Source organism: Tiliqua scincoides, chromosome 2 (assembly GCF_035046505.1).
Source record: "Tiliqua scincoides isolate rTilSci1 chromosome 2, rTilSci1.hap2, whole genome shotgun sequence".
Classification (NCBI taxonomy): domain Eukaryota; kingdom Metazoa; phylum Chordata; class Lepidosauria; order Squamata; family Scincidae; genus Tiliqua; species Tiliqua scincoides.
Genome location: NC_089822.1, coordinates 149,950,355 through 149,977,616, shown reverse-complemented (window position 1 = coordinate 149,977,616; position 27,262 = coordinate 149,950,355). Strand labels below are relative to the sequence as shown.

Sequence of the window (27,262 nt, the reverse complement as noted above, 5' to 3'; positions counted from 1 at the left end):
TATCTGTACACACACGCAGGCACGCACACACACGTTCACACCCACACTGCAAACTGCCTCTCTGGGCAGCTCCAACCTAGCAGCAGTCATGATCTGTCCGATAAAATCTGCCTCTTAAAAAAATAAGAGCAAGGCCCCACGGAGTTCTTCATCTCCACCCAGGTTCTGGGCCTCAATCCTTACTCCTTTGCCCCGATGCAGAAACCGATACTGTAGGGGGCAGGATGGGAAGTCCAAAAGGGAGCGCAGAACCAAGATCACTCTCTGTCGCCATCTTCACTGTTGCCTAGAAAAGGGAACAGGCTGAGTTAGCAGTGGGGCAGCACAACAGAGGCCTGGTAATCCTTTTCCTCTTAGCTTCTCACGTCACAGACTCCATACCATAAAATTCTGTGTTGTTTTCAGGCAGTGAATTAATTGAGCTTCTCTTGAGCTTGAAAAAAGTTAGAGAGCCCTGCCAGGGAACTGTATATAGCCCTGTTCAATTAACCTGTTCTGTGATTAACCCCATGGTTGGTTGGTTGGTTGGTTGGTAACCTTCAGTCTCGAAAGACTATGGTATAAGCCTACAGCACCCGGTATTCCCAAGTGGTCTCCCATCCAAGCACTAATCAGGCCTGACCCTGCTTAGCTTCCGAGATCAGACAAGATCGGGCACGTGCAGGGTAACAGTTGCTGACATTAACTCCATGTGGTGCCTGAATGAAGAACCAAGCAACAGACAACCCGAATTCAATTTTGTAAGGCTGATAAAACCAAACGCAGATGCGTTTCAATGTAAAGTGTAAAGTCATGCACATTGGGGCAAAAAATCAAAACTTCACATATAGGCTGATGGGTTCTGAGCTGTCTGTGACAGATCAGGAGAGAGATCTTGGGGTGGTGGTGGACAGGTCGATGAAAGTGTAGACCCAATGTGCGGTGGCAGTGAAGAAGGCCAATTCCTTGCTTGGGATCATTAGAAAAGGTATTGAAAACAAAACAGCTAATAATATAATGCCTTTGTACAAATTGATGGCAAGGCCACACCTGGAGTACTGCATCCAGTTCTGGTCGCCACATCTCAAAAAGGACATAGTGGAAATGGAAAAGGTGCAAAAGAGAGCGACTAAGATGATTACTGGGCTGGGGCACCTTCCTTATGAGGTAAGGCTATCCAGCTTTTCTTGGTGCAATTTAAGCTTTTGTCCCCGCCTGAGGGGGGACATGATTGAGACACACAAAATTATGCATGGGAAGGATAAAGTGGATAGAGAGATGCTCTTTACACTCTCACATAACACCAGAACCACTTTAGGGGACATCCACTAAAATTGAACACTTTAGGGGACATCCACTAAAATTGAGTGTTGGGAGAGTTAGGACAAACAAAAGAAAATATTTCTTTACTTGGTGTGTGGTTGGTCTGTGGAACTCCTTGCCACAGGATGCAGTGATGGCATCTGGCCTGGATGCCTTTAAAAGGGGATTGGACAAGTTTCTGGAGGAAAAATCCATTACGGGTTACAAGCCATGATGTGTATGCGCAACCTCCTGATTTTAGAAATGGGCTATGTCAGAAAGCCAGATGCAAGGGAGGGCACCAGGATGAGGTCTCTTGTTATCTGGTGTGCTCCCTGGGGCATTTGGTGGGCCGCTGTGAGATACAGGAAGCTGGACTAGATGGGCCTATGGCCTGATCCAGTGGGGCTGTTCTTCTTTGGTTCTTAAAGGAAACAAACTCCCTCTTCTCTCTATGATAGTTCTGTGATTTACAGTGGCCCCCAGTGGAACTTTACAGTTGCCAGACAGCATGTGTTAAAGTCTATTTGTGAATTAACAAAAAAAGGGAGTCTGTGCATTTCCCCAATGGAGAGATGTGCAAGTTCAAAATTGTGGGAAGAGCTCATGTGTCTCCTCACACAGGAAATCTGTGGACTCCCTTATAAAATTCAGTAGAAAGAAGAAGTGGTGCCTTTATACTCCTGCTTTTTCCTGTGGCACACAAAGTGAACACCTACCCTTATAAATGAACAAGAAGTGGTAGAAATGCCACTGATAAATTACTTAAAGTTACTGCTTTTATGAAAAGTCCACTACTTAGAATGAACCAACCACCATCACAGACGTTAAGAGACTAAAAAGTGCACCACATTATAATAGTGGACCAGAACATTATTTTTGTGCTTACAAGAAACTAACCTTTAGCATTTGTCAAAGGATGAACAGTTAGAACTCTCTATTTTAATTCCAGAATATCTGGTCCAAAAAAATGTATAATTTGCCCTAAAGAGACTGTCTCACCTGTACATTTTAAAAGGAAAGCACTTTAAGAATTTCAGGGACTGTATCTATACAGTATTTTATAGATTGTATCTATAAGTTTCTGCAAAAGCTCAAGTGTAACCTCTTTAAAGAAGAGTTCAAATTCCTATGCTTTCCTTCTACCCACTTCATGCAGAAACTGGAAAAGTAGCTTAAATGTGCATTTGGTAAACTCAGATAATCTCACCTAGACATGGCCTCAGTGAGTTAAGCCTTGTTTTAAAATTCAGGATGTGAGTAAGCATCATAAGGAAGTGCATTATAGCAGGGCCCCACAGAAGTCTGTCAGACCCCTCCTCCAATGTTCAATATTTCTTTATAGTCTGGTTGCGACAACTACAGCAGATCATGCGGTATTTCTCCAGCTATGGCTAGTTCAAGAACAGAAAGATTCTGGAAAGGTCTGAGGGTTTCCAGGGTCCCTCTGCTGTGTGAATGTACCTTACCTCCTACAGAACTGGCGTCTGAGTCGGTGACATGTGTGATGGAGAACCGCGACACTGGGGCAGGTGAGACAGTGAAGCGTGAAAGTTGGATGGGAAGCACCTGCTTCTGCACTGGTACTAGTGTGGGCGGCAGTCCAGGGATGGCAGGTTCAGGTGCCGTCGACGTCAGCGATGACATGAGGGATGATTTCACTGGCATGAGTGGGAAGTCATCATCCCATTCAAAACCACCACCTAGAGAGAAAAAAGTCACAGGGGAGGAATCAGGGTTGACCATACTGGGATTATTGTCTTCTGCTGCCTAGTAATTCAGCCCCTATCAGAGTTCCCTAGAGTCCAAACGGTGTCTTGCTATATAATGAACGCTCCCATAACATCATTCTCTTTCCCCCTCTAGTGGTCAAATACTCATAGTTGTTAGTGAGCTGCTCCTGGAGTTAAGCATAGTGCCAGCTCACCAATGATACCACTGAATGACACAGAACAAGAAAGCTGATTTCTCCTTGCTAGTTCATAATGTACCTGTCAAGACACAGTGAAAAAAGAAACCCACCTGTTCTGAATCAAGCAGATGGAGAACAGAAACATCTTAGGATGGAGTGAACTAATATAGGCAAGGGATAGGCTCTGAGGAGAGTGACAAATATGTCCCCAATAGAGGGTGTGATAACATTTATGTATGGAACACACCCACCCTTGCCAGGCAAAAGAAGCATACATGCTGCCAAAGTTCCAACAAAATGGAATTCAATAAGTTCTCCCCTTCAACTTAATGAATGGAGAGCAACATATAGGGAGGTAATGTCCAAGTTAAAAATGGTTGAGTGCAGAATTGTTCATGGAGGAATTGAGAGGAAGTGATGGGCCCTCCCCACATCATAAGCTTGACTTGAATCCTACCCTTACTCTCTTCAGAGGTGCTTCCTTCCAGGGAGTTTTTCGGTGGATCTATCCTGTCTGCTGGGCCTGGGGTAGTGGTGTTGCTGTCTTTCTGCATGGGTGGTGCCAGGGGCGGATCCCCCACTCCTGGAAAAGGCTGGTCTGCGAGTTCCTTTGTGGGGCTTTCCTGTGCACAGGATAGACAATGAATACAGATAGCTCATATTCTGGAATCATCTGCAGCAGTCCAAGCTATGCTCCTGGGGTTAAGCAGTTTGCTCTTTGTTTGTTTGTTACCATACTTTTTCTATACTTGTTAAATTTAGTGAAGATGTTACAAATTAAGGCCTGGGCATTTGGTTAATTCAACAGTTTGTCTGGGCTTATAGGTATATAGTAGGGAAGTGTTTCTCAACTAGTGGTACAGGTACCACCAGTGGTACTTGAGCTGGTATCTGGTGGTACTCATGGGACCACTGGGCACCTTCCGCATGGCAGCGAGACCAGGAACACAACACAACAAACAGCAGTAGGAGGCTCCAAAGCAAGCTTTTCCACACTTGGAAAAGCCCTCCTGTCCACCCTGAGCCTCCTACTGGTGTTTGTCATGTCATATCTGGCCTCTGAACCTTGAAGTAACTGGCAATGTCTCCGGTGGTACTTCAAATAGGTGGCCCATGTGAAGTGGTACAGTAGAGGACAAACGTTGAGAAACACTGTGGTAGGGCATACTGTCAACCTGCGTGTCTTAAAATGAATCACGCATAAATATCATGTGTGCTGTATTCAGAGGCTGGGAGATGGCCCCAGCACTTATTAAGGGAATTTTGAGCACAGGATACATTCTCTGTTAAGTAGGACCTTCTGCAGAGTTTTTGTTTTTTCTATGAGGCTGCCCTCTAGGCTCTTTCCTCCAGCCCCTACTCCTAACACGTCACCTGGTCAAAGAGGTAGACGGTGACATCATCAAAAAAGGAGACGGCTTTCTTCTTGCGGTCATCGTCACAGAAGGACTCCACCAACAGACTGGGCATCTTCAGGAGGCTGCGCAGGTTGCGAGCACTATGGCTCTCGGCCACCACAATGGGAATGGCTGGCGATTCCTCTTCACTCTCCTCACTCTGCTCCTGGATGTTGTAGCACCGCAGTTCCTCATCTGACTCATCACTGTCTTCTGTGTCATCTTCCTCTTCCTCTGGATCAGCAGGGATAGGGGAGCGCTGGGCTGGCACCATTGATAGGTTTAGCGATAGATTGGAGAGTCCAGGGCCGCTCTCTGCCTCCTCATGGTTGCCAGTTTCCAGCACTTTCTCAGATTGCTCAGTCTCCATTACCACACTGTCCTGGAGCCCTGTGTCCCTCACATTTCCCTCTGGTGCCTCTGGACTCATGACCACGGGTGACAAAAAGAAGCATCTGGTGGGGGCTGCTGTTTGAGACACAGGAGCGGCCCCTTCAGTCTTCTCTCCGGGTAACTTTGAATCCAGCTCAGCAGCATCAACACCATTCACCAATAACTCCTGTGACACATTGACAGGACCCTCCCCTATGGCCTCTTTCTCAGTTTTTGGAGAGGTGCACCCCACACTGTCTCCACAGGGGCAAGTAGCCTCAGGGCAGGGGGGCAGAGATTCGCCTGCACTGCCATTTTGGTCTGAGACCTTCCCTAGCCCTTCAGTTTCTGCTTGGGAGGCCTCAGGTTCCTGCCCCTCAGAACCATCACTGTCCCCTTCCCCATCCTCCCGAGTTCCCCCTTCAGTATCATAGTCTGAGAAGTAAGCGGAGTCACGGTAAGGGTTCTTCTCGTTTAACCCCTGCAGTTCTGCACTGAAGGAATTGGAAAGGCTCAGCTCTTTGGCTGGGTCCTCCCTGTCCTCCTGCGTCGACCTCCCAAGCTGGGCAAAGGCTTCTGGCTCTCGTGGCTCGTGAGGCTCCTTGAGGACAAATTCAGGTGACTCATAGTTCTCTGTATCATAGCCGCTGTCCAGGGCCTTAGGCTGGCTTGAGGGCACATAGGTGGTGGGGCTGAATGCCTCACAGGAGCTGGTGGTGGAGGGGATGTCCAATGACTCCAAAGAGTCAGGGGTCCCCACCTGCTTCTGCAAGGACTTGAAGCTGGGTATGATATCTTGCCGCTCAGGGTAATCAATCGGGAGGTCAGTAAAGACACCCAATGAGAGCTCAGCTGTGTCTTCATCACTGGCCTCATCCAAGTCAGGAAAGCTAGTGCTGGACACTGTCTTTTCTGGTGTCCGGTCCTGTTCACTGTTGACACTCTTGCCACTTTCTATGTTGATTTCTTGTGGCACAATGGATGGACATTCAGCTGGGGCCTCTTCCACAAGGACGTCTTCTTCAGCTCCTGATGGCTCCTCAATTAACACTGTTAAGCCCCCTGCATCTACAGAGTTGTCTAATTCTTCTTGTGTGGATGATGTCATCAAATCTGTCTCCCTGATGGTGGTGGTGTGGCTTGGTGGTACTCCTCTTCCCTCTCAGCAAAGGGCTCGACAGCTTCTTCTTTGCTGCTTTCCATACTAGCTACATCAGTTGACATTTTTTCCTCTGTAGGCGAGTCAGTGTCTGGGCACGGGGAGCCTATGTGAGATGATGCCGCACGATCCCCACCCAGCAGTGCTGCTCGAAGGTCCCTGATCCCTAAAGTGGGTTCATCTCGGGGCACTGTGCACAGTGGTTCTGCCATGAGGCCCTGGAAGGTGATCATGCGCCGGTAGCACCAGCTGTCATTGGCAGGGGGTTCACATGGTCGCAGCGAGGGGCAGCTATTATTGTTGGATGAAGTGTTAGATGTCCAATGCTTACTGGAGGTTGGGGATGGGGATTCATCATTCTCACCCCCTCCACTCCTTGGGCTACCATCACATGAGTTTTCCTCACTCAGTTCCAGAGTGACAGAGTCTGCTGTGGCTTCTTTGTAAGTGGAGGTCACTGAGGGAGACACACCCAGTGGATCTGCAAAGATGCTTTTCTGCAAAGTTGCAACAGGCCACTCAGAACCACTAGGTTCCTTGAGCAGGTAGCTCTCAGCATTGTCTTTTGGGGAGGCGTCATAGTATGGGACCTCCTTGTCCCCTTGTCCTCCATAGGAGAAGTATTCAGGGGGCTGCCAGTGACTGTCAGTATGAGCTGGGTGGCCTAGAAGAGGTTCCATGGTGAGTGAAACGGTGGGGCTATTGTTTGATTCACAATGGCTATCCTTGGTTTGCCAGTGAGAGGAACGGCCAAACTCGGGGCTATAGGAGCACATGGTGTAGTCAAGGTCAGTCCCACTCCCCTCCGAAGCTGCCTCCTCAATGCGGATGTAGTACTCACTGTTCAGCGAGGGGCTATGGGCACTCAGAACTGGCACCACCCCTGGTGTGTGCAGGACGGAGCAGCCTTGCACTTTGCACTCGTAACAGGAGGGTGAAACACCCAGGCTAAGGTGCCCACCCCCGCCACCACTGCTACTGCTAGCTGAATAATAGAGTTCGTGATAGCGGGCAGCACCACGAGGGCTCATGGTTGAAGCTGGAAGGTGCTCGGCTTTGCCTTGGTCCCACTTGTACTCAAAGTTGAGGCCGTGACTCGTTTCCATGACTGTCAGGACATCATCACCATCGTTGGAGAAATGCTCTAGCAGGGGAAAGGATGAAAGCTCAACACCCACGTGGCTGGAGCCAGACCCAGAGCCTGAGCCCCCACCCCCTCCAGGTTTCATGGAATTCCAGCGCCGCTCAAACTCCTCCTCAGCTTCTGAAGCTCCCTTGGCACACAGGTAGGAGAGCAGGAGGTGCACCTCCTCAGCAGTGGGGCGCTGCTCTGGTTGCAGCCAGCAGAACTGCATCACTTCATACCTGTGAGTAGAGAACAGAGGCGGGTCTGCATATTTGCTCCTAAGGCAATGTATATCCAGCAGCCAGCCTAGAATTGACTCACCTCCAGCCATTCCATTAGTCTTCCAATCAAGATTCCACTTGCTACAATAGCCAATTCCTTGTTTACCTCATGCCACCTTTCCACCCTCACCCTAACTTGCAAGACACTTACATCCAATCCTATTGGTAGGATTGGGCTTTCAAGTATGGAAATTGCACTTCTCTGCAATGACAGAAAGTGTATGCATGTTATGTGCTCATGTGCACAGAGGAAGAGTAACAACTGTGCAAACTCACCCCATCCTCATATCTCAAGCCTGTGTCCCCACCTGACACCCCAGTTTTCCTTGAAGGAAAAACTGTATCCTCTTACAGCTTTGGAAGTGGAGAATATCAGCCATGTACATGATCAGTAAGGCGACATGGGGTGCAATCCTAATCAACTTTCCAGCACTGACATAAGGGCAATGCAACCTCGAGGTGAGGGAACAAACATTGCCTTACCCTGAGGAGGCCTCCGTGACTGCCCCCCAACTGCAGGATGCAGCACATGTCCCACTGGCACAGCTATGCCAGTGCTGGAAAGTTGCTTAGGATTGCGCTCTTACTGTCAGATGGAACTGGTTAATGCATTTGTCATGGGCAAATCCTTATTCCATCCTAAGTGAGCCCTGATCCTTCTGCCTTCCCAACCCTTTCTTGCAAGGGATATTCCAACCCTACTCCCTGCATGTTCAACTTCCATTTAAAAAATGTCTCTAGCCTGTTTACTTGTGGAGATATAAGAAAAAACAAGCAAGCAAAATTCCACCTAATTGTTCTCTAAAAAGTTATGCAATTAAATAACTTTAACATATTAGGCTGTTTGGATTTAATAATAATACTTAATAGTTATATAGTACTTTTTAAGTCTGTAAAGTGTTTGACTTATCTTAATGTTGCCCTGACCACAACCCTACAAGGTATTTTAGTACTCAACCCCATATTGCTGCTATGCAGAGGCTTTCCAAAGGCAATCTACTGAATTCATAGTAGAGGCAAGGTTTGAACTGGTAGGTCTCTCACTTGGCCCCTGCCAGCAGTCTGGTCTGTAATGATTTTTCATCTACTTAGGCCCTCTCACCAGAACATATTTTGTGATGAGCCTGGTTTCTTGCTAGAAATTAGGCATGACATTCACCAAGCTTGCAACATTCGCATCCTTCCCATGCCCACTGTCACTAAAGGAAGGGCTGAAGTGGGAAAGCAAAGTGGGACCTTTGACCTGAAGGTAGCTGTCAACATCTGCTTACCCAATTGATCCTACATGCCCAAACCAGTCTGCTGACCTTATGTGCCCATCATCTGTCTCTGATCCTTGGTTGTATCACACCCTCCTTGGAAGACCCGTGCCCCACACTTTCACTCACCAACGGTCAGATAGTGAAAGTGGGAGCTGTGGCTTGGGAAGTTTAAGCTGCTGCTCCTTGATGGCATAGGTAAGCACTTGTCTGTCTGAGTAGTGGTAGTAAGGCTGGCCGCCTAGCTCAAACAGCTCCCAGATGGTCACACCCAACGACCTACCAAGAAGGAGAAGGTCAAAATGCTCAGAGAGGCAGAGCAGAAAGGCCTTTGAAACAAGGCAATCAAATTACTTATTTAGAAAATTTACTGTCTGTCTGTCTCTTAGTGGAACAATTCTCCAGGTAGAGGTTAAAACCAAAATACAATAAAATTTTAATAAAACTATGCAAAGGATATGATAAAGGAAGGGGGAATTCCAAAACAGAAAGTAATAAAACTAAATAGATACATTAACCATAAAAAGCCTGCCTAAGACGGGTCTTTAAAGCCCAATTAAAAGGGTCAAGATCTAGTCTCAATGGGTAATTGATTCCATTACTAAGGGGTCACTACAAGAAAGTCCATTTCATAGTTCACACTATCCTATTAGAAGGCAGAGATATCAGAAGGTTCTCTATCCTAGACCTGGAGAAGTGAAAAACTAAAGCATTCTGTTTTAGTGTTTTAACCCATTTCTGCCCAGCCCACAGGCATACACATTTGGTCCCTGTTGCATATATGCAACATTGGGTAGAAATGGCTTAAATGGTAAACACCAGCACCTTGAATTTAACTGGGAATAAACTGCTCATAAGTGGAGCTCATTTAAGACTGGTGTTCTGTGCTCTCTATGGCTACTGCCAGAAATCTGGTTGCTGCATTCCAGACTAGTTGCAGCTTCCAAACAACTTTTAAAACTAGCTCCAAATACACAGTGTGTTACAGCTGACTAGCTGGGAGGGTTACTAGGGTATGCACTGCCCAAACCATGCTGAAGAAGCACACTCAGCAGGCATATCTATTAGCCTTGTTGCACTGGAGTAGTTCTCTTGCAGGCCATGCTCTGTAGAAAGCCAAGAGCCTGGTTGCTTTGGTAAATCAGCTTCATTCTCATAGAGAATGTTTTTCACAAGAGCAACCCATGCCAAGCGTAATTCATGGCACTTGGACCTAAACAGCAGAGTCAAGAGAGCAGGAGCTTCACTCAGTGATGAAAAGTTGCATTCCTGTTCACCTTGCTCAGAGTAGTCATGCATGGAATATTCACAGCCCTAGACTGGCCCCAGAGCCATCATCCCTCAGCTCAGGTCCTGGCCTATCAGTTGCAGATCTGACTATGTGGAGTTTTGATAAAGCTCCTTTTCCTCTCGTGTTCAAATGGCCCCATATCCCACCCAGAGGATCACACCCACCCTGATTTTTCTCACCAGATGTTGCTGGACTTGGTCTGGTCGACAATAAGCAGGTTGCCATGTACCTCATCGATCAGCTCAGGCGCCACCCAGCGCAATGGTACCCACAGTTGGTCAGCTGTCACAAAGTAGTCATCCTGCCAGGCATGCAGGGCCAAAGCAAGACCACGTCAGACTGGCACCAACAGAAACTAATCAGGCAGAGGCAGCCCAGCCCACTCACCCTCCTTATCACCATACTGATGTCAACTCTACTCTTCACTACTGCTGGTGGAAAATATGGCTGACTCCACCAAGCCTTTGTGCTTCTACCTCTTAATCCCCCCCCCACTTAGCCATGAGCATATGACACTATTGCTTAGAGAAATGGCAGGCCGCAGTCATCCCATCCCCAACATGTAGGTTAATATGGCCCTATGCAGGGGTATGCTGAGGCCTAAGACTTGCCCTATGCGTACAGGGATAAAATCCTTGTTTTTCACTCTTGCTCCTTCCACATCCTCTCCACTTAGATGTCTGTACCCAGAACCAGGTTGCCCCTCACCCCATGATGACTGCTCTGTTGGCGCTGTACGCTCTGCACAAAAAGCCTGCCAATATCTGTGATCTTGTCTCATTTCCTATCCCAAAGCAGACTTACTTTGTATTTGCAGTGAGAAAGGCCATAGTCGCCAATTTTGACAGTCAGGTCAGCTGTGAGTAAGCAGTTCCGCAGTGCGAGGTCACTAGACAAAAGAAACACCCAGCTGGGATTACACAATGGAAGGCAGGAAGCACCAGCCTGGATAGGGGAGTTCACACACTATGACCCAGACTGGGCTGGTTGCAGAAGCAGGAAGTGAGGAAGGACTGACTAGATGTGTTGGGGTATAATCGAAATTCTATCCCCATTAAGTTTGCTAGGCACACCAAGATCAGCATGGCCCATGGATAACGAACATCTGACTCTCCAAGGAAATGCCGTGTCAGCAATAAAACCTGCAAGAAGTAGAGCCTGAAAGTCATCTCTAGCCATACACCAAACAGAGCTTGCTAAAACGTCAGCAAATTCCATGGTCAACTGCCTGCCGTTCTCCCAAATTCTGATCTCCCAGCTAAGCTTCTACAGCAACCTGTATCCTTGGTAAGTGCAGCATTTTAATGTACTTTGTTACAAGACATGGACGGATCCCATTCAGGGTTACAAAGTGCAGACCCACTAAGAGAGAGCTCTTGTACCTTTAAGTATGTCATGGAAGCTAGAACTATGACAGGTACAGCTTTTGCCATCACAGCAAGACAGTGGCTTATGGCCACTGGGTGAGTTCTCGGCAAACCTATGAAGCTGCCTCATACCAGGTCAGATCATTGGACCAGATAACATAGTATGGTCTAAACTAACTGGCAGGGGACCCCTGGATCTGCAAGATATTGGACCTGGGACCTTCTGTATGCAAAGCATGCACTCTAGCATTGAGTTACAGTCCCATTCCCGCATCAAGGACTTCCTAATTTGGTCTAGAGGGTAGAGCCTCCATTTGCCTGAAGATAACATCCGAAGGTCGCCAGTTCGAGGCCACCGGCACCGTGCGACCTTGAAGCAGCTGACAAGCTGAGCAGAGTTATTCCATCTGCTCTGAGCGTGGGAGGATGGAGGCCAGAATGTGAAACCAGATCAAGAAAGAAACATCTGAATGTTGTGGTTCTTGTAAGATAGAACATTCTTTCAAATTGTAAAAATCCCTACGGGGATTTAATAGCCTGCCTATGTAAACCGCCTTGAATAAAGTCTTGAATAAAGACCAAGAAAGGCGGTATATAAATACCTGTTTTATTATTATTATTAACTTATCCTCTTTTCCACTACACTACACCTGAGTCAATTTCCCTCCTCCCCTCCTGAAAGAACAGCCCATCATCAGGAGATGGCAGAGCTCGCCCTCTTCAACAAAATCACTGATGCTGGAGTCTTTGCGTGCCACTCACTCAGCACCAGGATATTGTTGGGGAGGAGGAGCAGGTGGTGAGAGCAGGTGCTGCAGAAGTGTCCATGGGGGGGTCTGGTCTCTTGCTGGAAGTCATATACTGGAATCTAGGTGTCCAAGCAGGAGAAGAGAAGAAAAAGAAAGTCGCAGTGCTGGACATATGTCCTCCACATAGCATACACTCCATGAATTTCTACTTAAGGCCCATATACTCCCCACCCAGCATCTCAGGGTTTAGCCCTCAACTCTCTCTTAGACCACAACTCCCACCCCAAAACCCAAAGTTTTCCACAGCCCATTACCAGTGTATTCCACAAATCTTTCAAAAATCCATGCTTAGTTTCACACACTTTCCATACTATAGCTCATTCCTTCAGTGGTCTATCACCACTTCCAGCCACTGTCACCAGGTATAAGCACCCCATCTGCACTCGTCTCTCAGAAATATGCAAGCATACTGGGTATGCCCAACTCTAGGGCCTCTGCACATTTCCACAATACTGCCCTTTAAGGCCATATTTATTTATTTATTTATTTGTTTGTTATTTAATTTATAACCCACCTTTTTGCCCAGCAGGCACACAAGGCGGCTTACAAACACCATAAAAATACATTAAAAAAACAATTTACAATAATTAAAAAAAATTAAAAACAAACAAACCCCGTGGATTTTCATATAAAAAGCAAGAACGCCAGCCAGCCTGTCAACAATTAAAAGCTTTTTGAAATAAAAAGGTCTTCAGCCCACGCTGAAACGTTAGCAACGAGGGAGCAGTTCTCAGTTCTAAGGGGAGGGTATTCCACAGTTTGGGGGCCACCACTGAGAAGGCCCTCTTCCTGGCCGCTGCCCCTCTCGCATCTCTTAGTGGCAGCACAGTCAAAAGGGCCCCCCCAGATGATCTAAGAGCACGGGCAGGATTGTAGGGAAGGAGGCGGTCCCTCAAATACCCCGGACCCGAGCCGTAAAGGGCTTTAAAAGTCAAAACTAGCATCATGAATTGGGCCCGGAACAGAACCGGCAACTAGTGTAGCCACCGGAGCAACAGTTCAACAGAGTCAAACCGACGTGCTCCAGCAACCACATGAGCAGCCGTGTTCTGTATTAGTTGTAATTTCCGGACCGTCTTCAAAGGCAGCCCCACGTAGAGCGCATATTGTGGTAGAACTTGGTGGTACATCTTGTCAACGATCTACTGATGGTCTGTAGATGTTCCTGGTGACACACATGATAGTCCTGACAGCTACAGCTATTGCTCCATGGACCACTGTGTGCAAAATTCTCGCCATTTCATATGCCTTCATATGCCTGATCCAATACCTTACTTAGGTACTTCCAGCTCAAGAAAGGAAATGTGCCCTTCTCAAGTATTTTTTTCCACATGCCACACCAGAAAGCAAACCATCAGATAGGAACTCTTACCTATGTACATAATTGTTGCGGTGAAGGTGCATCAAGCCACAGGACACCTCGCAGGCCATGCGTTGCAATGTCAGGGGGTCAGGTGCCAGTGCCTCAGCTGCATGGCAACTTCGAAGGTAGCCCTTCAGGTCACCCTGTCAGAGTGGCAGCAGCAGCAGTGTTACCCATGGCTATCACTGTTTATGGAACTCTCTTGTGAGGTCTCAGTGGGTTGGTGAAGAACATGAGAAAGCAAGCATCTATGCAATGAAGTTAAATGGTGTGATGCCAAGCCTCAGGTCAGGGAACAGAAGGTGACCCAGTGGTTATCAAACACTTTAGCACCAGGACCCACTTTTTAGAATGACAATCTGTCAGGACCCACTGGAAGTGATGCCATTAACCTGGAAGTGATGTTATGGCCAGAAGTGGCATCATCAAGCAGGAAAATTTTTAACACTACCATATGACAAAATCAAATCAAATAAGTAAGTAAATTAAAAGTTAACAATAAGTTTAAAAATTTATTTAAAATAAAGAAGAACCCCCCTGAACCTTCCCAAGTAGTTTCTGATCTGTTTGAAAATTTCCCCAAACACCCCAAAGGCTGCAATCCTAGCCATACTTACCTGGAAGTAAGCCCCACTGACTATCATAGTTAAGAGCATATACAGTACACAATAGCCTGTTAAAGGTACAGGTCTGTAACATTTCCCCAAACACAGTCACTTACCAGGGTTACATCAAGGCTAATATATTAAAAATAAAATGCACACTGAAATTGACTCGCAATCCACCTAGTGGGTGCTGACCCACAGTTTGAGAAACACTGTGCCAAAGCATCAATGCCACTAAGAGGAAACAGAATTTGAAAGTGCTAAGACCTCTTAGTCCAACACCCCTACTGAAATATTCTTTCATGCACCCATCTCACTCCACAGATCAACATATGCAATGTAGATAATATTGTGGAAAGAGCTGGCACCCTATACAAAGATGTCTCTGGAGCAAATGGCTTCAGGTGACACAAGCAAGAGGTGACATAGCAGGATCCTCAAAAATGGTTTGACAAGTGACCAGCCAAAGACTGACACACTTGCCTTCCCCAGAACTCAGGGGCTGAGACAGGAGTGCAAGGCAGGAAAAGAAAAGAGGGGAAACAATGGGATTGCCTTTATTAATGACTCACCAGTGGGCAGAATTCCATCACCAGCAGGTAGGGTGTCACCTCTGCGCACTGGGCCAGGCACTGCAGAAGATTGGTATGCTGGAGTGCTCTGGAGGGGAGAGAGAAAAATTGAATGGGAGTGAAAAGAGCAAGGGGAAAAAGGTACAGAGCTGGGATAGGGAAGGGCAGATAAGAACATAAGAACAGCCCCACTGGATCAGGCCATAGGCCCATCTAGTCCAGCTTCCCGTATCTCACAGCGGCCCACCAAATGCCCCAGGGAGCACACCAGATAACAAGAGACCTCATTCTGGTGCCCTCCCTTGCATCTGGCATTCTGACATAGCCCATTTCTAAAATCAGGAGGTTGCACATGATATTTGCAGAGCTGGCAGGGCATTTCAGAATGTACTGGGGTGGGTAGAGCAAAGGAAACGAAGGCTACAATCCTAGCCACATTTACCCAGGAGTAAACCCACTGACTTACCTCCAAGTAGACATGAATAGGATTGGGCTGCAAGAAAGATAGCAACGGATAGGGAAACAGCTAGTGACTTAAGGCCCAATCCTATCCAACTTTCCAGCACTGATGCAGCTGTGCCAATGGGGTGTGTGCTGTATCCTGTGGTGGAGGGGGTGGTCATGGAGGCCTCCTCATGGTAAAGAAACATTTGTTATGTTACCTTGGGGCTGCATTGTGGCTGCATCAGCACTGGAAAGTTGGTTAAGATTGGGCCCTAAGTGTCATTTAAAAAGCAAGAAGAAGCAAAAAGGCCATTGCTAGGACAGCTGGAAGACAGCAGGCTAGGCCCACAGGTGATGGCCTAAGGAAGTTAGGTGAGAAAGATCTGTTCTGGTGTGCAATTTTTTCCTTTCTTTTTCAAACACAACAGGTTCATGGGGGGGGGGGGGCAGAGAGAAAGGTTCCTATGAAATAGCCCGTATGAGTAAAGCATTAATGGGTCTTAAGCTGTGCCAGCCACCCCAGCATGTCTGCAAAACAATAGGGAGTTGTTCATTCATGAGTCACTACGGTCATTCTTTGCTTTTCCAGCACCACTCGTCCTCTCCCATGCCTGTCAATGCCCTTTGATTCCAAGCTGGAACCCTCCTATCCGCCTTCCAGTCCAGTGACATATGCTTGGTTACACACAACCAGGCTGTTCAAAAGAAGTGGATTCTTTTCATACATGCTAATACATATAACGTATGTCAGTTATTCTCAATTAATTAATTACAATCATGCGTATCAGGAAAAAGAAGCAAGATTTTTGGTGCCAGCTCTGCACTGTGCTAAAAATATATTATGAATGCTGAGGGAACTGGATTTTCCCAGCCATGTTGTATATATACTTATTAAGTACATTCTCACTCAGCTTCTATGGAAGACATAAAAACCCCAACTCACAGAATTAAGAGCCTTCTCATCTTTCTACCTCCACTTCAACATCATGTCAAAGTCATGCAAGCAGTCCAAGTTCAGGGCTCCAGAATGATCTGAAGTTGCTCCTCAGTACTGATGTAATGGTAAAGAGATCTTCTCACTGCCATGCTTTGTGGGTCACACATCATGTTGGTAAATGTGAAAATGTTATGCCCTCTACCAAAACAAAACCTGCCCTCTATCTCTCACTTGAAATTTCCCTGGCTGATTGAATGTATGATGAAAGGGTACAGACCAAATGGATCATCTAGCTGAGGTTGCCCATTGGCAGAGCTTTCCTAGCAAACTGAATCAGTCTCAAGCAGAGTGCCCACACATGAAGTCCCAAGGAATCTTCTTTTGAGACCTATGGGAATGAGAAACCCCAGATCCGACCTGTTCCCTGCTGAAGGAATGCCCAGGTACTCACCTGTATGGCTGGGCCTCTTCTAAGAATTGCATCTGATCTTGCACACTGGCACTGGCCTTTAGCTCCTTCACTACTACCTGAGTGCTGCTGAGTCCTGCATTCACCTCACCGAGGAAGACCTAAAAGAAAGAGAGAGAAGCGTAGACCACATATCTTGATCTTCTATGAGCTGTGTCAGGCAAAGGCTAAGGGAAGTCATCTCTGCACATTCTGAATAGTAAGGCTGTTGTGAGGGCAAGCATAGTGAAGAATGCAAAATGGAACTGCTCAATGAGTAAGTGATCCACTGGGCCCGTGTCTCAAAACCCAGTCTAACCTGATAGCCCACCACAATTCTTCAGCACCAATATGAAGCTCACACACCCTCCAGGTTTTTCATATACTTTTTCAAATATACAGACCAGGTTTTGCAAACACTTTTTCATGCATTGGTTTCAGCCATTGCATCAGACAGTACCTGGCAAACCACAACCAACCTCCTTCATCTCTGACAGCAATCACTTTGCAAGATTCTTGTGATCATGTAAAAAAACAGTTCTCATATGCCTAAAAAGTGACTCAGGTTAAACTATTAATTGGCTTGAAATATCAGGTCTACAGTTTTGCTTTGCATGGTCTTGGGCTGAATCTACACAGAACATTTCACTTCAAGCTCATAATATAGGCTCTCAAGGTAGCTCACACAGGGTTAAAATGCACCATCATAAGCACCTCTGCAGGCCTAGTAAAACCTCCACTAACATGCACTCTTCTCTGCACTGGCTTCTAAATATCGCATAGCCTCTGCATTACATAGCCAGTTCTCAAACTGGTTATTGTCCACTCTAACCACTTCCTTCTCCAACCCTGTGCCTCTCCTGCCCTGGCAACCCCCCTGCATAGTGACTTCTTCCTATTCTTTCCACTACATACATTCCTCACTTGCATGCCTTAGTCAAAACTCCCCAGGTAGCCTGTAATTAAAGCACACTGGTCAAGTCTCACTCCCAGATAGCATCACTAGGGAGGGAAAAAAATCACTCAAGGAAATCAAAGGAACCCCATTAACCACACCTCTACTCCTTAGAGTCTCTGAGACCTGCAGCTTCCCCACTTCCCATGTGGTCTTGATTTGCAAATCAGTGATCTGGGACCAAACCCAAGATAAGCACTTACCTTGCCAAACCATCCATGACCAATTTCCTTGAGATACAGCAGACTGTGGCGTCCCAAGTCAGTGGATTTGAGCAGCTGCACTGTGGAGGAGCACATAAAGCAGTCTCAGTGCTGGCATATCCTTTCTGGCAAACTTGTTGCCGTGTCAGACTGACCCTTGCCTGTTGTCTCATCCTAGCTTTCCATGGAAGAGGGGGACTTGGGAAAGAAGGCTACCTACAAGACCAGACATACGGAAGTCCACAAAGAGAAGGAGACAACCCAGCTACTGAGGTCAGGCTATTGGAACTCGCTGCATCTCTACTCCACTGATGGAGCCGGACCTAGAAGGAAGGTGGGCAAGATCCCCACACATGTATACACAAGGAACTTCTGATGCAGGCAGTTGTACTTCCAAGCCTCAGGCAATAGAAACTGGCAGTGCGGTACCCCACCCCAATAAGCAGTCCCATGTCCCAGAAAGCAGGCGGTGTCATCCCTTCCTTCGCCCCCTTAGTGCCAGACGCCACTGTTCTCATCACACTGAGAAGCAAAGGCCCTATTGTTGAGCCCAGGAGTGCAGGCTGCAGCTGGACACTGAAGCCATTATCTTCAGGTCCAATCAGATCACACAGGGCTGCACCAGGCAGATACTTGTGGGCAGAACAGAGGGGACCAAGTGCACGGCTAGCTGACTTGACCCTTCTCCAGCCTACCCAGTAGAGCACATCTTAAATTCCTCATCCACTTCACATGGAAAGGAATGCAGGGTTTGTGGGAGCTGGGGACCAAAGAGCCTTTGTCTCTGGAGTGGCAGGGAGATGAAATGCTCAGGCCTGGAGAGGGAGCAACTTCTCCTGAGGTGAAAAGGGCACAGTCAGGTCTCCCAAAGGAAAGCCTAGGATTTCACTACCTCTTTGCTTCCTGCCTTGCCTTGCCGCCTCACCTGTTAACAGAGGAAGCCTAGACTGGGCACCTGTTTCAAGCTGGCTTTTTCACTGAAGAAAAGTTTTCAGTGAAATCTATTGCATGCCCTAAATGAGAATGCCTTGCCATCCCAACCCCACAAGATGGCACTGTTGGGTTGCAGGCCAGGGCACTCATCTGAAAAACCAGAACAATCTGGAAGGTACTAGTTAGAGGGGGACTGGAAGAACAACTGCACAGCACTGCTAGAATATGAAGACACAAGTCTCTAGCACCTGAGATGCACCTGGGGCTTACTAAAGAAAGTTAGCCACTACCACCTCTCCCTTTATGTCTCCATCTGGCATACTTGCACTAAAAAATTTTCAGCACTGAATTTAGTGTATGTTTCTGAATACTTGGGGGACAGGGGATAAGGTGCCCACCACATCTCAGCAGATGCCACCATACAGACTCTTAGGTATAAGAATGTCTGTGTTAAACAGTAATCCACAACTGAAAGAAGGGTAATGTCTTTATAGGGCCACCAAATGGTAACAAAGTATCAAACACAAAGCTTTCAAATTCTATAGGATTCTTCTTCTTCAGGCCAGAGCAGCAGTTCCCAATACCCTACTCAGACTTTGGGAACAAGCTAAGTTTGGTGGGAGCAGGGCAGAGGTGGAGGATTGTCCCAATAGCGTCACAGCAATCCTTGCAGTGCAAGGACCTGGACTTTTCTACTTACCTGGGGCGTTGTGCTGGCCTCCACGAGGGTCCAGGATGCTTACAGCCCCCCCCCCCCAGTGAGCCTTCCTGCAGCTCCATAGGGCTCTGATCGGTGACTGGAGTCCACTTCCAGTTTCCAATCGGAGTGATTGGAGGCTAACACAACCCCCCAGGTAAGTAGAAAAGCCCCTGGGTCTATGCACCGCCACGATTGCTGCGGTGCCATCAGGGCACCCATTCCTGGGCCACTCCCCTGAAGGGGGAATGGCCCATTTTCAGTTCACCTGGTGGGCTGCGACCCACCAGTTTAGGAACCATTGGGCTAGAGGGTGTAAAGGGGGATTTTGGAGAATATACTGGAAATTTCCCAGCATTTTTCCCTGATCTTTGTCTTGGAAGGTAACTTGGTTAGTACTGGAGAATGGAATGAGTTGATCCCCCCACTTTATATTTCCAGAATATTGGGGTGATATCTAAACTCCATCTTTTGATTTTATAAGCTGCAGACCGTACAAGTCCCTGCTATTCTCCCCTACCCTTTCCTCACCAGCCTGATGAAAAATCCAATAGGATTTGAAAACTTGCTATTTGATACCTTGTTGTGCTTATAAAGGCATTATCCTACTTTGAGTTGTGGATCAACACAGCCACCTATGAATTTGTGATAATGAACAAACAACATGTGAGTGTGGTGGGACATGGTTAATAAGCAAACCATCAGATGTGCCAAGGAAGTTGCCAGAAAAGCTACTTGCTCCTCTACGGCAACTGCTGCCAAAGGCAGCCAAGTATCCACATCCCAAGAAGACAGATGTAGGTGAAAGGAACCAAACTCCATGACTGGAAGGAAGATTTGAGCCACCCAGATACAGTATCAAGAAGCATCTGCAAGTGGGTTATGGGCAATGGGACTTAGAGAATTCTTTCCTTCATGATGGGTGAGGAGGAGGAGACGGGTCTGGAGACTTGCAATAGGTAAGGAATTGTTGAAGCTACACAAGTAGGCTGTCTGCACATTACTGTCTTTTGGAGTTTAGGTAATACCAGGGAGGGGGAGGGTAACAATGAGCCCCAGTTGTTGCCTCCCCTGTGATCTTTGGGTCCAAACCACCAAAAACCTATTGTTGCCTCACTTTGGCTGCTTCAAGGCTACTTGACAGGCAGTTGTTGCTGTGTAGGGGCAACAACTCACATATTTTTATCATTCATCTTGTAGTAAAAATATAGCATCTCCATGCTACTCAGAACATTTGACATCTCAAGAGTATGCATACTCTCCACCAATAGAAGATCCCATCTCATTTATTTGTGTTACTTACAGCCATTCACTGGAGACTGTAATGGGTCCTTTCCATACTAGGCAGTCAGTACTGAAGTTCCACAGTGATTTGAAGGTGGAATTATAGCTGTGGTTTCACACAGCATGGAATATAGCACAAAATCTCTCTATTAACATACCCAAATACCCACCCTCACTGCAAGGACACATTCCTTCCTCCTTCACATAGGGTTTTTTCCCTACTAACTTCATTGTTGCACTGAAGTCCAAATGCAGAAATACAAAATTACATTCTAACTTGTGTTGCTCTACTCAGCTACAGCTCCAAGGGGCAGGAGCAGCAGCTTCACCTTGAGGCACTGAGCTGCTCTGTGACTTTGAGCAACTGACCTCATCATCCCTCCCTCTGAGACAGAAGGTAAAGAAATATCTCACTCACATGAGGCTATTCTTACAAGGGAACACCTCTGAATGACTAAACGAGAGATTCCTTTGCCATCTTGTAGCTTGGGAAAAGTGGAGGAGGGGGAGGCAAAATCATCCTCACAAGAAATATGGGAGAGGCGTGTGAGGCAACAAGACACTGCAAACCTCTCTGCAGCTGAATGGCTGAAAAGCCCATTCTCCTTGGAGCTCTAGTGGGGTATAGTAATGAAATGTGTAAAAAAAAAAATTCATTACTGTGCTTGCATTTCAGCACAACAAGATAGTGAAGGGGGGGAGAACTAAAGCAGGTTCTAAATGTAATGAGGGAAGGAACAGAGGCAGAAATCCTAGTGAAACAATCCACTGCTGAGATAATAAGGCAGAACTTCATGGGGCAGCAATAGTGCCTTCCTTGTGCACATCCCAGTGGATGTGATACAATTGCTCCAGTGATAAAACAAAATGAAACCAGCATTTAAAAGACGTAAATAGTCAGAGAAACCATCAAAAGGCAATAAACTCACATGTGTGATATTTGGATTCTCAGTTACGCATGAATGAGCCAATTATTTCAGAAATGGAGAAAAAGTCCAGCTTGGAACCACCCCTGATGCACCAAAGAAACCCCCAAAGATGTGCAACTTCATCTCCCATTCATCTGCCTTCCTACTTTCAGCCTTCCATTTGCCACTGCCTTCCTACCCTCTTCTCTGCTGCCAAAAATTTAGACTGTAAGCTCCTTCAATGAGGGGCTGTCTTTTTTGCCTCTAATCTGTACAGCATCATGTGCACACTTTAATAATAAGAGCCACAATGCTAACAAGTACTACTGCTTCTACCATCATGCTTACTCTCTGCACTGGTGCCAGCCTTTTCTGAAAAAATGTTCAAATATCAGATCCCTCAATGCAGATTAGTTTGCCATTACACCACAATGACGTGCCCATGTTCTCATCGGTTAAAGGAAAGTCTTTTCCCCACGTGACTGGGGATTCTATTCATGATTGTGGGCATGGATCCTAGCTGTTGATTTTAGGTCACTTATGGCTGCAGGGAGTGCAAAGGTACAACCTTGGGTATGCTGTGAAGGAAATTATCATTATTCATGTTGGCAGGGAATTTGGCATTCTACACAGAAGCTTCAAGGGGTTTACCTGAGCGGCCAGGTTGCCTGGACATGGGCAGGGAGACTTCAGTGAGAGGCAGAATGTAAACTTCAGGGCCATTCTGTGTGGCTGGTGAGCCCTGGGCTGAGAATTCACTAGCATATTCTTCTCCCTCTGCATTGTCGAATTCCTGGGGGCAAAGACAGACAGGGAGGAAAAAGAGCCCAGCACAGGGCATTTTTATACCCATGTAGACAGTGCAGAAATAAGCAGTCACTTTTGTAAGACACACATTCCCATCCATGTTTCTATAAGGATCACTGAAACAATGCATCTGGCGTACTTAGAACACTAGAGAGAATTATTATTTTAAGTATGATCACCATCACTATCACCACCTTGTATGCAGAGGCACAGGCACACGTACATAACCCATGCATGCACACACATACACACACATGGAGAGAGGTGGGGAGAACACACTTCCACTCTTCTGCACACTTGAAGCAATGTAAATAAGCAGACAGATGGAAGAGAGCAGAAACATTTCTCCTCCCCACCGTCTACATCACTCCCCAAGTGGCAGAACTGTACACATACCTGCAATACACACACTTGGGAAAACAAAAGATCTCCATTCACAGCCCCCTCACATATAGGATCTAACTAGGAATCTCTCTTCATTTTATATCACTTTAACTGTCATGGTTCCCACTGAGATGCTGTGGTCTGATGAGATGCTGTAAATTCTCTGTTACAAATCCCTCCCACTCCCTACTGCCCAAATTACAATTCACAGGATTCTCTGGGGAGAGGGAATTACCAATAAACTAGCTGTAGTGCCAATATGCCCATAATAAAGACTGAGGGAGGAGTAAACACATCCGATAAATGAATATATTTACACCTTACACAGGCCGCATTCATTCCTATCCACATTCATTCCTATGGATAGCCCCTTGAAATGGAATCCCATGAGTGTATCTCCATGTAGCTGTCCATTTTTGTGAAGCAAATTTCCCAGACTGTTTGGGCAATTTCAGCTGCACCACGCCCAACCTTGTTTTGGTGGGGAATAAAGAGCAGAGTCATGTGGAAAGTCACTTCACGCAAACAGCTTGCCCCTCTAGAATTGTGCTTGAATGGTTCCATTTCAAGCAACCACCCATGCCAAAAGGCACATATGAACCAAGTCAGAGGACAGGCACATGAAATATGCAGCCACTCACATACTCCCAACCAGCTACAAACACACCCACTGAAACTGGGGGGTACAGAGACAGCCGTGCACTCACTCACACTCTTTCTCTTTTTCTTTCCGCACATCCAATTGTGTGAGGAACTCAGGCTAAGTTTCAGGACAAGGTCCTGAGGGTAACAATTCCTAGGATATTTAACAATAGCCAATTTTCAAATTTCCTTTCAAAATAAAAAGGATGTTTCATGAAACTATGGCTGGAGAGAAAGCTTTGAAAAGCAGGATTCAAGGAGAAGTGGCAAAGTATTACTGCCAAGACTCTCTCCAGACTCAGAGAGGAGCTCACCCATCATGCAAAGTACTGAAGGACTGGGGGCAGGCAATGTTCAGAGCTACTGTTTCCAAGTCCCCCACCCCCAATCCAGCCTCATCTCTGCATGGCATGACTGGTAAGACCCAAGGGACATACAAATACAGAGCAAGAGCCCTTTTTGCCCTGCCTAACTGTTGGGTTCTGTTTTCCCCTGATTGTTGGCTTGTGTGGTCAGTAGCGGCTGCTCTGCTCCCTCCATCCTGCCCCCCAGTGAGAGACATAATCATAAACACAGTTGAGGGAGAAGCAGCCTCACCTTGGTCAGGGGGCAGGGGGAGGGCTGCCCAGGGTTCCCCAGTTCTACATTACAGGCTGTTTTTGGCACTGTGCTGGCCCCCGTGCAGGGCAGACACCTCAAAACCATCCTCAGCCTCTTCTCCCGGGATTCGCTTCTCCAGCTCTAGGCAAGAGTGCCCAGAGAAAGAGTGTTAATAAATGCAAAATCCTGACGTGCCCTGCTTCCCAGAGATTGTCCACACCTCCCACCGCATGCAACAAGCCTTCCCACCACTTTCTAAGGCTACAACAGCTTCACCTCATTCAGCTAGTCACAGGCTAGTAGGCATTTCCAATTACCTGTTTGAGCTTTTTCCCACCGAAGGCTGCCCCCGCAATAAGGTAGGAAAGGGTGAGCATCACCCTTTGGGGTCTTGTGCCATGGTATCCTTGTGCTTCTGCCACCACAGAGGTGACATTTCCATGTGGAAAGCATGCATGCTGCTCACAAACCTCGCCAGTGCCCCTATATAGGCAGCGTAGGGGGTCTGAAGTGCTTCATTGTTCCCACAACAAAACCTGGCTACTGCTATAAGCCATTAACCCACAGGCCTGTCTGTAACTCCAATGCCAGTCCCCCACCTCCACCATGGCCTGGCTGCCAAGAGCCTCCGCAAGAATCTTAGCAATGAGGGAACACATTTCTTCAGCACATTCTGTGCTTGTGAGGTCACATTACTGCCCACTCCTTCATGGGCCATTCCAGGGCAGGCTAGCAGACCAAGCCAGGCTTGGGTGAAGGGAGGATCCCAGATGGTTGGGGAACTTAGAAAGAGGCCCCTACCAAATGACCAACCCTGGTAAGAAGTGATAGGCACTTGTTCCTGGCCCTCAGCTGTTTTGTTTTATTTATTTGCATTGATTGACTTCATGTTATTGTACACCGCTTTGTGTGTTTTATGGGAAAGGGGTCTAGAAATTTGAACAAACAACGAAGAACAAGAACAACAATACAATAACAATAATGTCATGCAAACCAAGTTCTCAGTGCCTCCTTTGGAATCAGGGGTAACCCCACCCCCTTCCTATTGAGCCAACATGGAACCCAGTGTCAACAGTGCCCTATAATACCACATGAGGACAATGAAGGCTTCACAGTCAAGAGAGGAAAATTCTCTGTGGTTAAGCCCTTCCTTACCTGCAAAAGGTGCACTTGCAACAGATTATTGAGGCAGATAGTGTGCATGAAATGTTTTTGTTCTCTGTAAGTAAGTTGTTTTACTTCAGCTACTCCAAAGAAGAGTGGTCCATCTTGAAACATGGTGGGCCTTCATATTAAAAGGCTTCAAGTACATTCTTTAAATGTTCTCCTCTGTTTGTTCCTGTGCTGGTGCATTTTCCTTCTATTTTCCTGAGCCCAGTAGCATAGCTACAGGGAGGCAGTAAGTATTTCAGGCACTGCAACACACCTTGTAAGCAGTCCCTCCCATATGCCATCAGAAACATTGGGGCAGTAATGGCAACCCGCTGGGCACCTCATGGCACAACATCCCAATTGTCAGGCTGAGGAAAAGGTACTTTGGCCTTCAGAAGGAATGCCCTTCTATTGAGCTCTGAACCCCATCACCTGAACAACAACTTAAGATAACACCTGTTAGCTCTGGACTGGAGTCTTTTAAAACTATACTGAGTTTGTGAGCAGGATACTGCTTGCCAAATGACCCTGCCCCCAACCCATAGAAAGAATGTTTATATAACCAAGAAGTCCTCTGGAGTCCTAACCAGGTCTTGATCTGGGCATGACACCCATACATATACAATCCTCTCACACTGATTCTTACTTCTTCAACATCCAGTAGTTTCCTCTCATACATCCCACATCTTCCTCTAGGCTTGGTAGGACTCAGCCAGTCTCCTTCAACCCCCCCACCCCCCCATTCCTACACATTGCCAGACAAACAGCCCCTGCTGTGTTCTGAAGTTCAGTTGTCAATCCATCCCTGCCTCCAGGCTTTGTGAGGTGTTGGTGCTCACTATAGCCATCCATCCACACCTCATCATCCTCAGGCTACTGCTTGACTGCTCCTTCCTCTTACAGTTGATGCTGCTGAGATCCTGTACTTGTCAGTTTCCTCTTTCTCTTCCTTTCTCTCTATACCTTTCTCTGCTTTTCCCAAGGAGAAGTTTCTACACTATCGCAACCCATGCTACTTTATTTAAATTTAAAAAAAAATACCTGCCTTCTTGGATGCAGCATAGTTGGATACAGGAATAATGCAGGAATAGTTCCTGCATTATCCTACTTGGACCTGCCGATACTGGATGATAAGGCTATTCCCTGCACATTCCTGATCTCATCTGATCTCAGAAGCTAAGCAGGGTCAGGCCTGGGTAACACTTGGATGGGAAACCGCCTGGGAATACTGGGTGCTGTAGGCTTATACCATAGTCTTTCGAGACTGAAGGTTGCCAACCAACCAAAAGGTTCAGATTGGTTAAGCCCTTGTAGGAGCACCCTGTGTTAAGCCCATTCTCCTTGCAGAGCAGCACTTTCTAGAGAAGGTCTGAAGCAATTGGGTCAGCACTGACTCAAAAGATAACCACCACACTCCCCTTCTACTAAATTCGAGTCCTGCAGTGCAGTGCAGTGCAGTGCAGTAACCCTTCCCCCTCCCCCAGGGTAATGAGCATCCGTCAGTGCTTACCTTGAAGCCTATGCCCCCCTTCTTGCAGCACAGACAGGCCAACATGAGGAAGATGAAAGTGAAGAGACCAGAGAAGGAAACGGCCACAACCACCAGAGAAGAGGACCAAGAGAGCTCACTCAAGGGAGTGCCATCTGTAGGGAGATAAATGGACAAAGCCAGAAGAAAGTATTAGAAAGGAAGTACAGGGGAAGTTTAGGATAGAGAAGCAAAAAATAAAAAAATAAAAAAATAATTAAGAGCATCTCATTAAAAATTCACAGCCAGGAACAAAACCCAAGAGATATCCCAACCAACAAATGTAGTTTCAATTTCCTACTTACAGGCTTGTATCTAACAGAGCCTCCAACTCTAAGAAAATTTCTTGTTGCCCTCACCAATTTCCCCCCTGTTCCAACTTCTACACTTCAAGCCCTTCTCAGGTATCTCTCAAGAATTCTCTCTCCCAAGTACCTTCCTCCCAACTCCTGGAAGGAGATCCTAACTCAGAAGCCTTGTCTCACAAGGCCACTTCTTTTCTCAAAGTCTCTGTTCAGGCATGGCGAACTAAACCAGACCAGCAAG

General features: G+C 46.8%; 1 protein-coding gene and 1 pseudogene across 1 annotated transcript; both read right to left on the bottom strand.

Moving 5' to 3' along the window:
* Nucleotides 1-257: 257 nt before the first annotated feature.
* On the bottom strand, nt 258-26,824 carry AATK (apoptosis associated tyrosine kinase). The gene is given in 15 exon segments (XM_066616789.1): nt 258-286; nt 2,751-2,984; nt 3,651-3,816; nt 4,568-6,082; nt 6,085-7,486; nt 8,917-9,066; nt 10,258-10,379; nt 10,883-10,967; nt 13,627-13,760; nt 14,795-14,882; nt 16,627-16,745; nt 17,782-17,861; nt 22,255-22,396; nt 24,034-24,177; nt 26,699-26,824. Coding segments are annotated over 15 exon segments (4,455 nt in total). The 5' UTR covers nt 26,744-26,824.
* Nucleotides 564-680, bottom strand: LOC136642447 (5S ribosomal RNA; annotated as a pseudogene).
* Nucleotides 26,825-27,262: the final 438 nt, after the last annotated feature.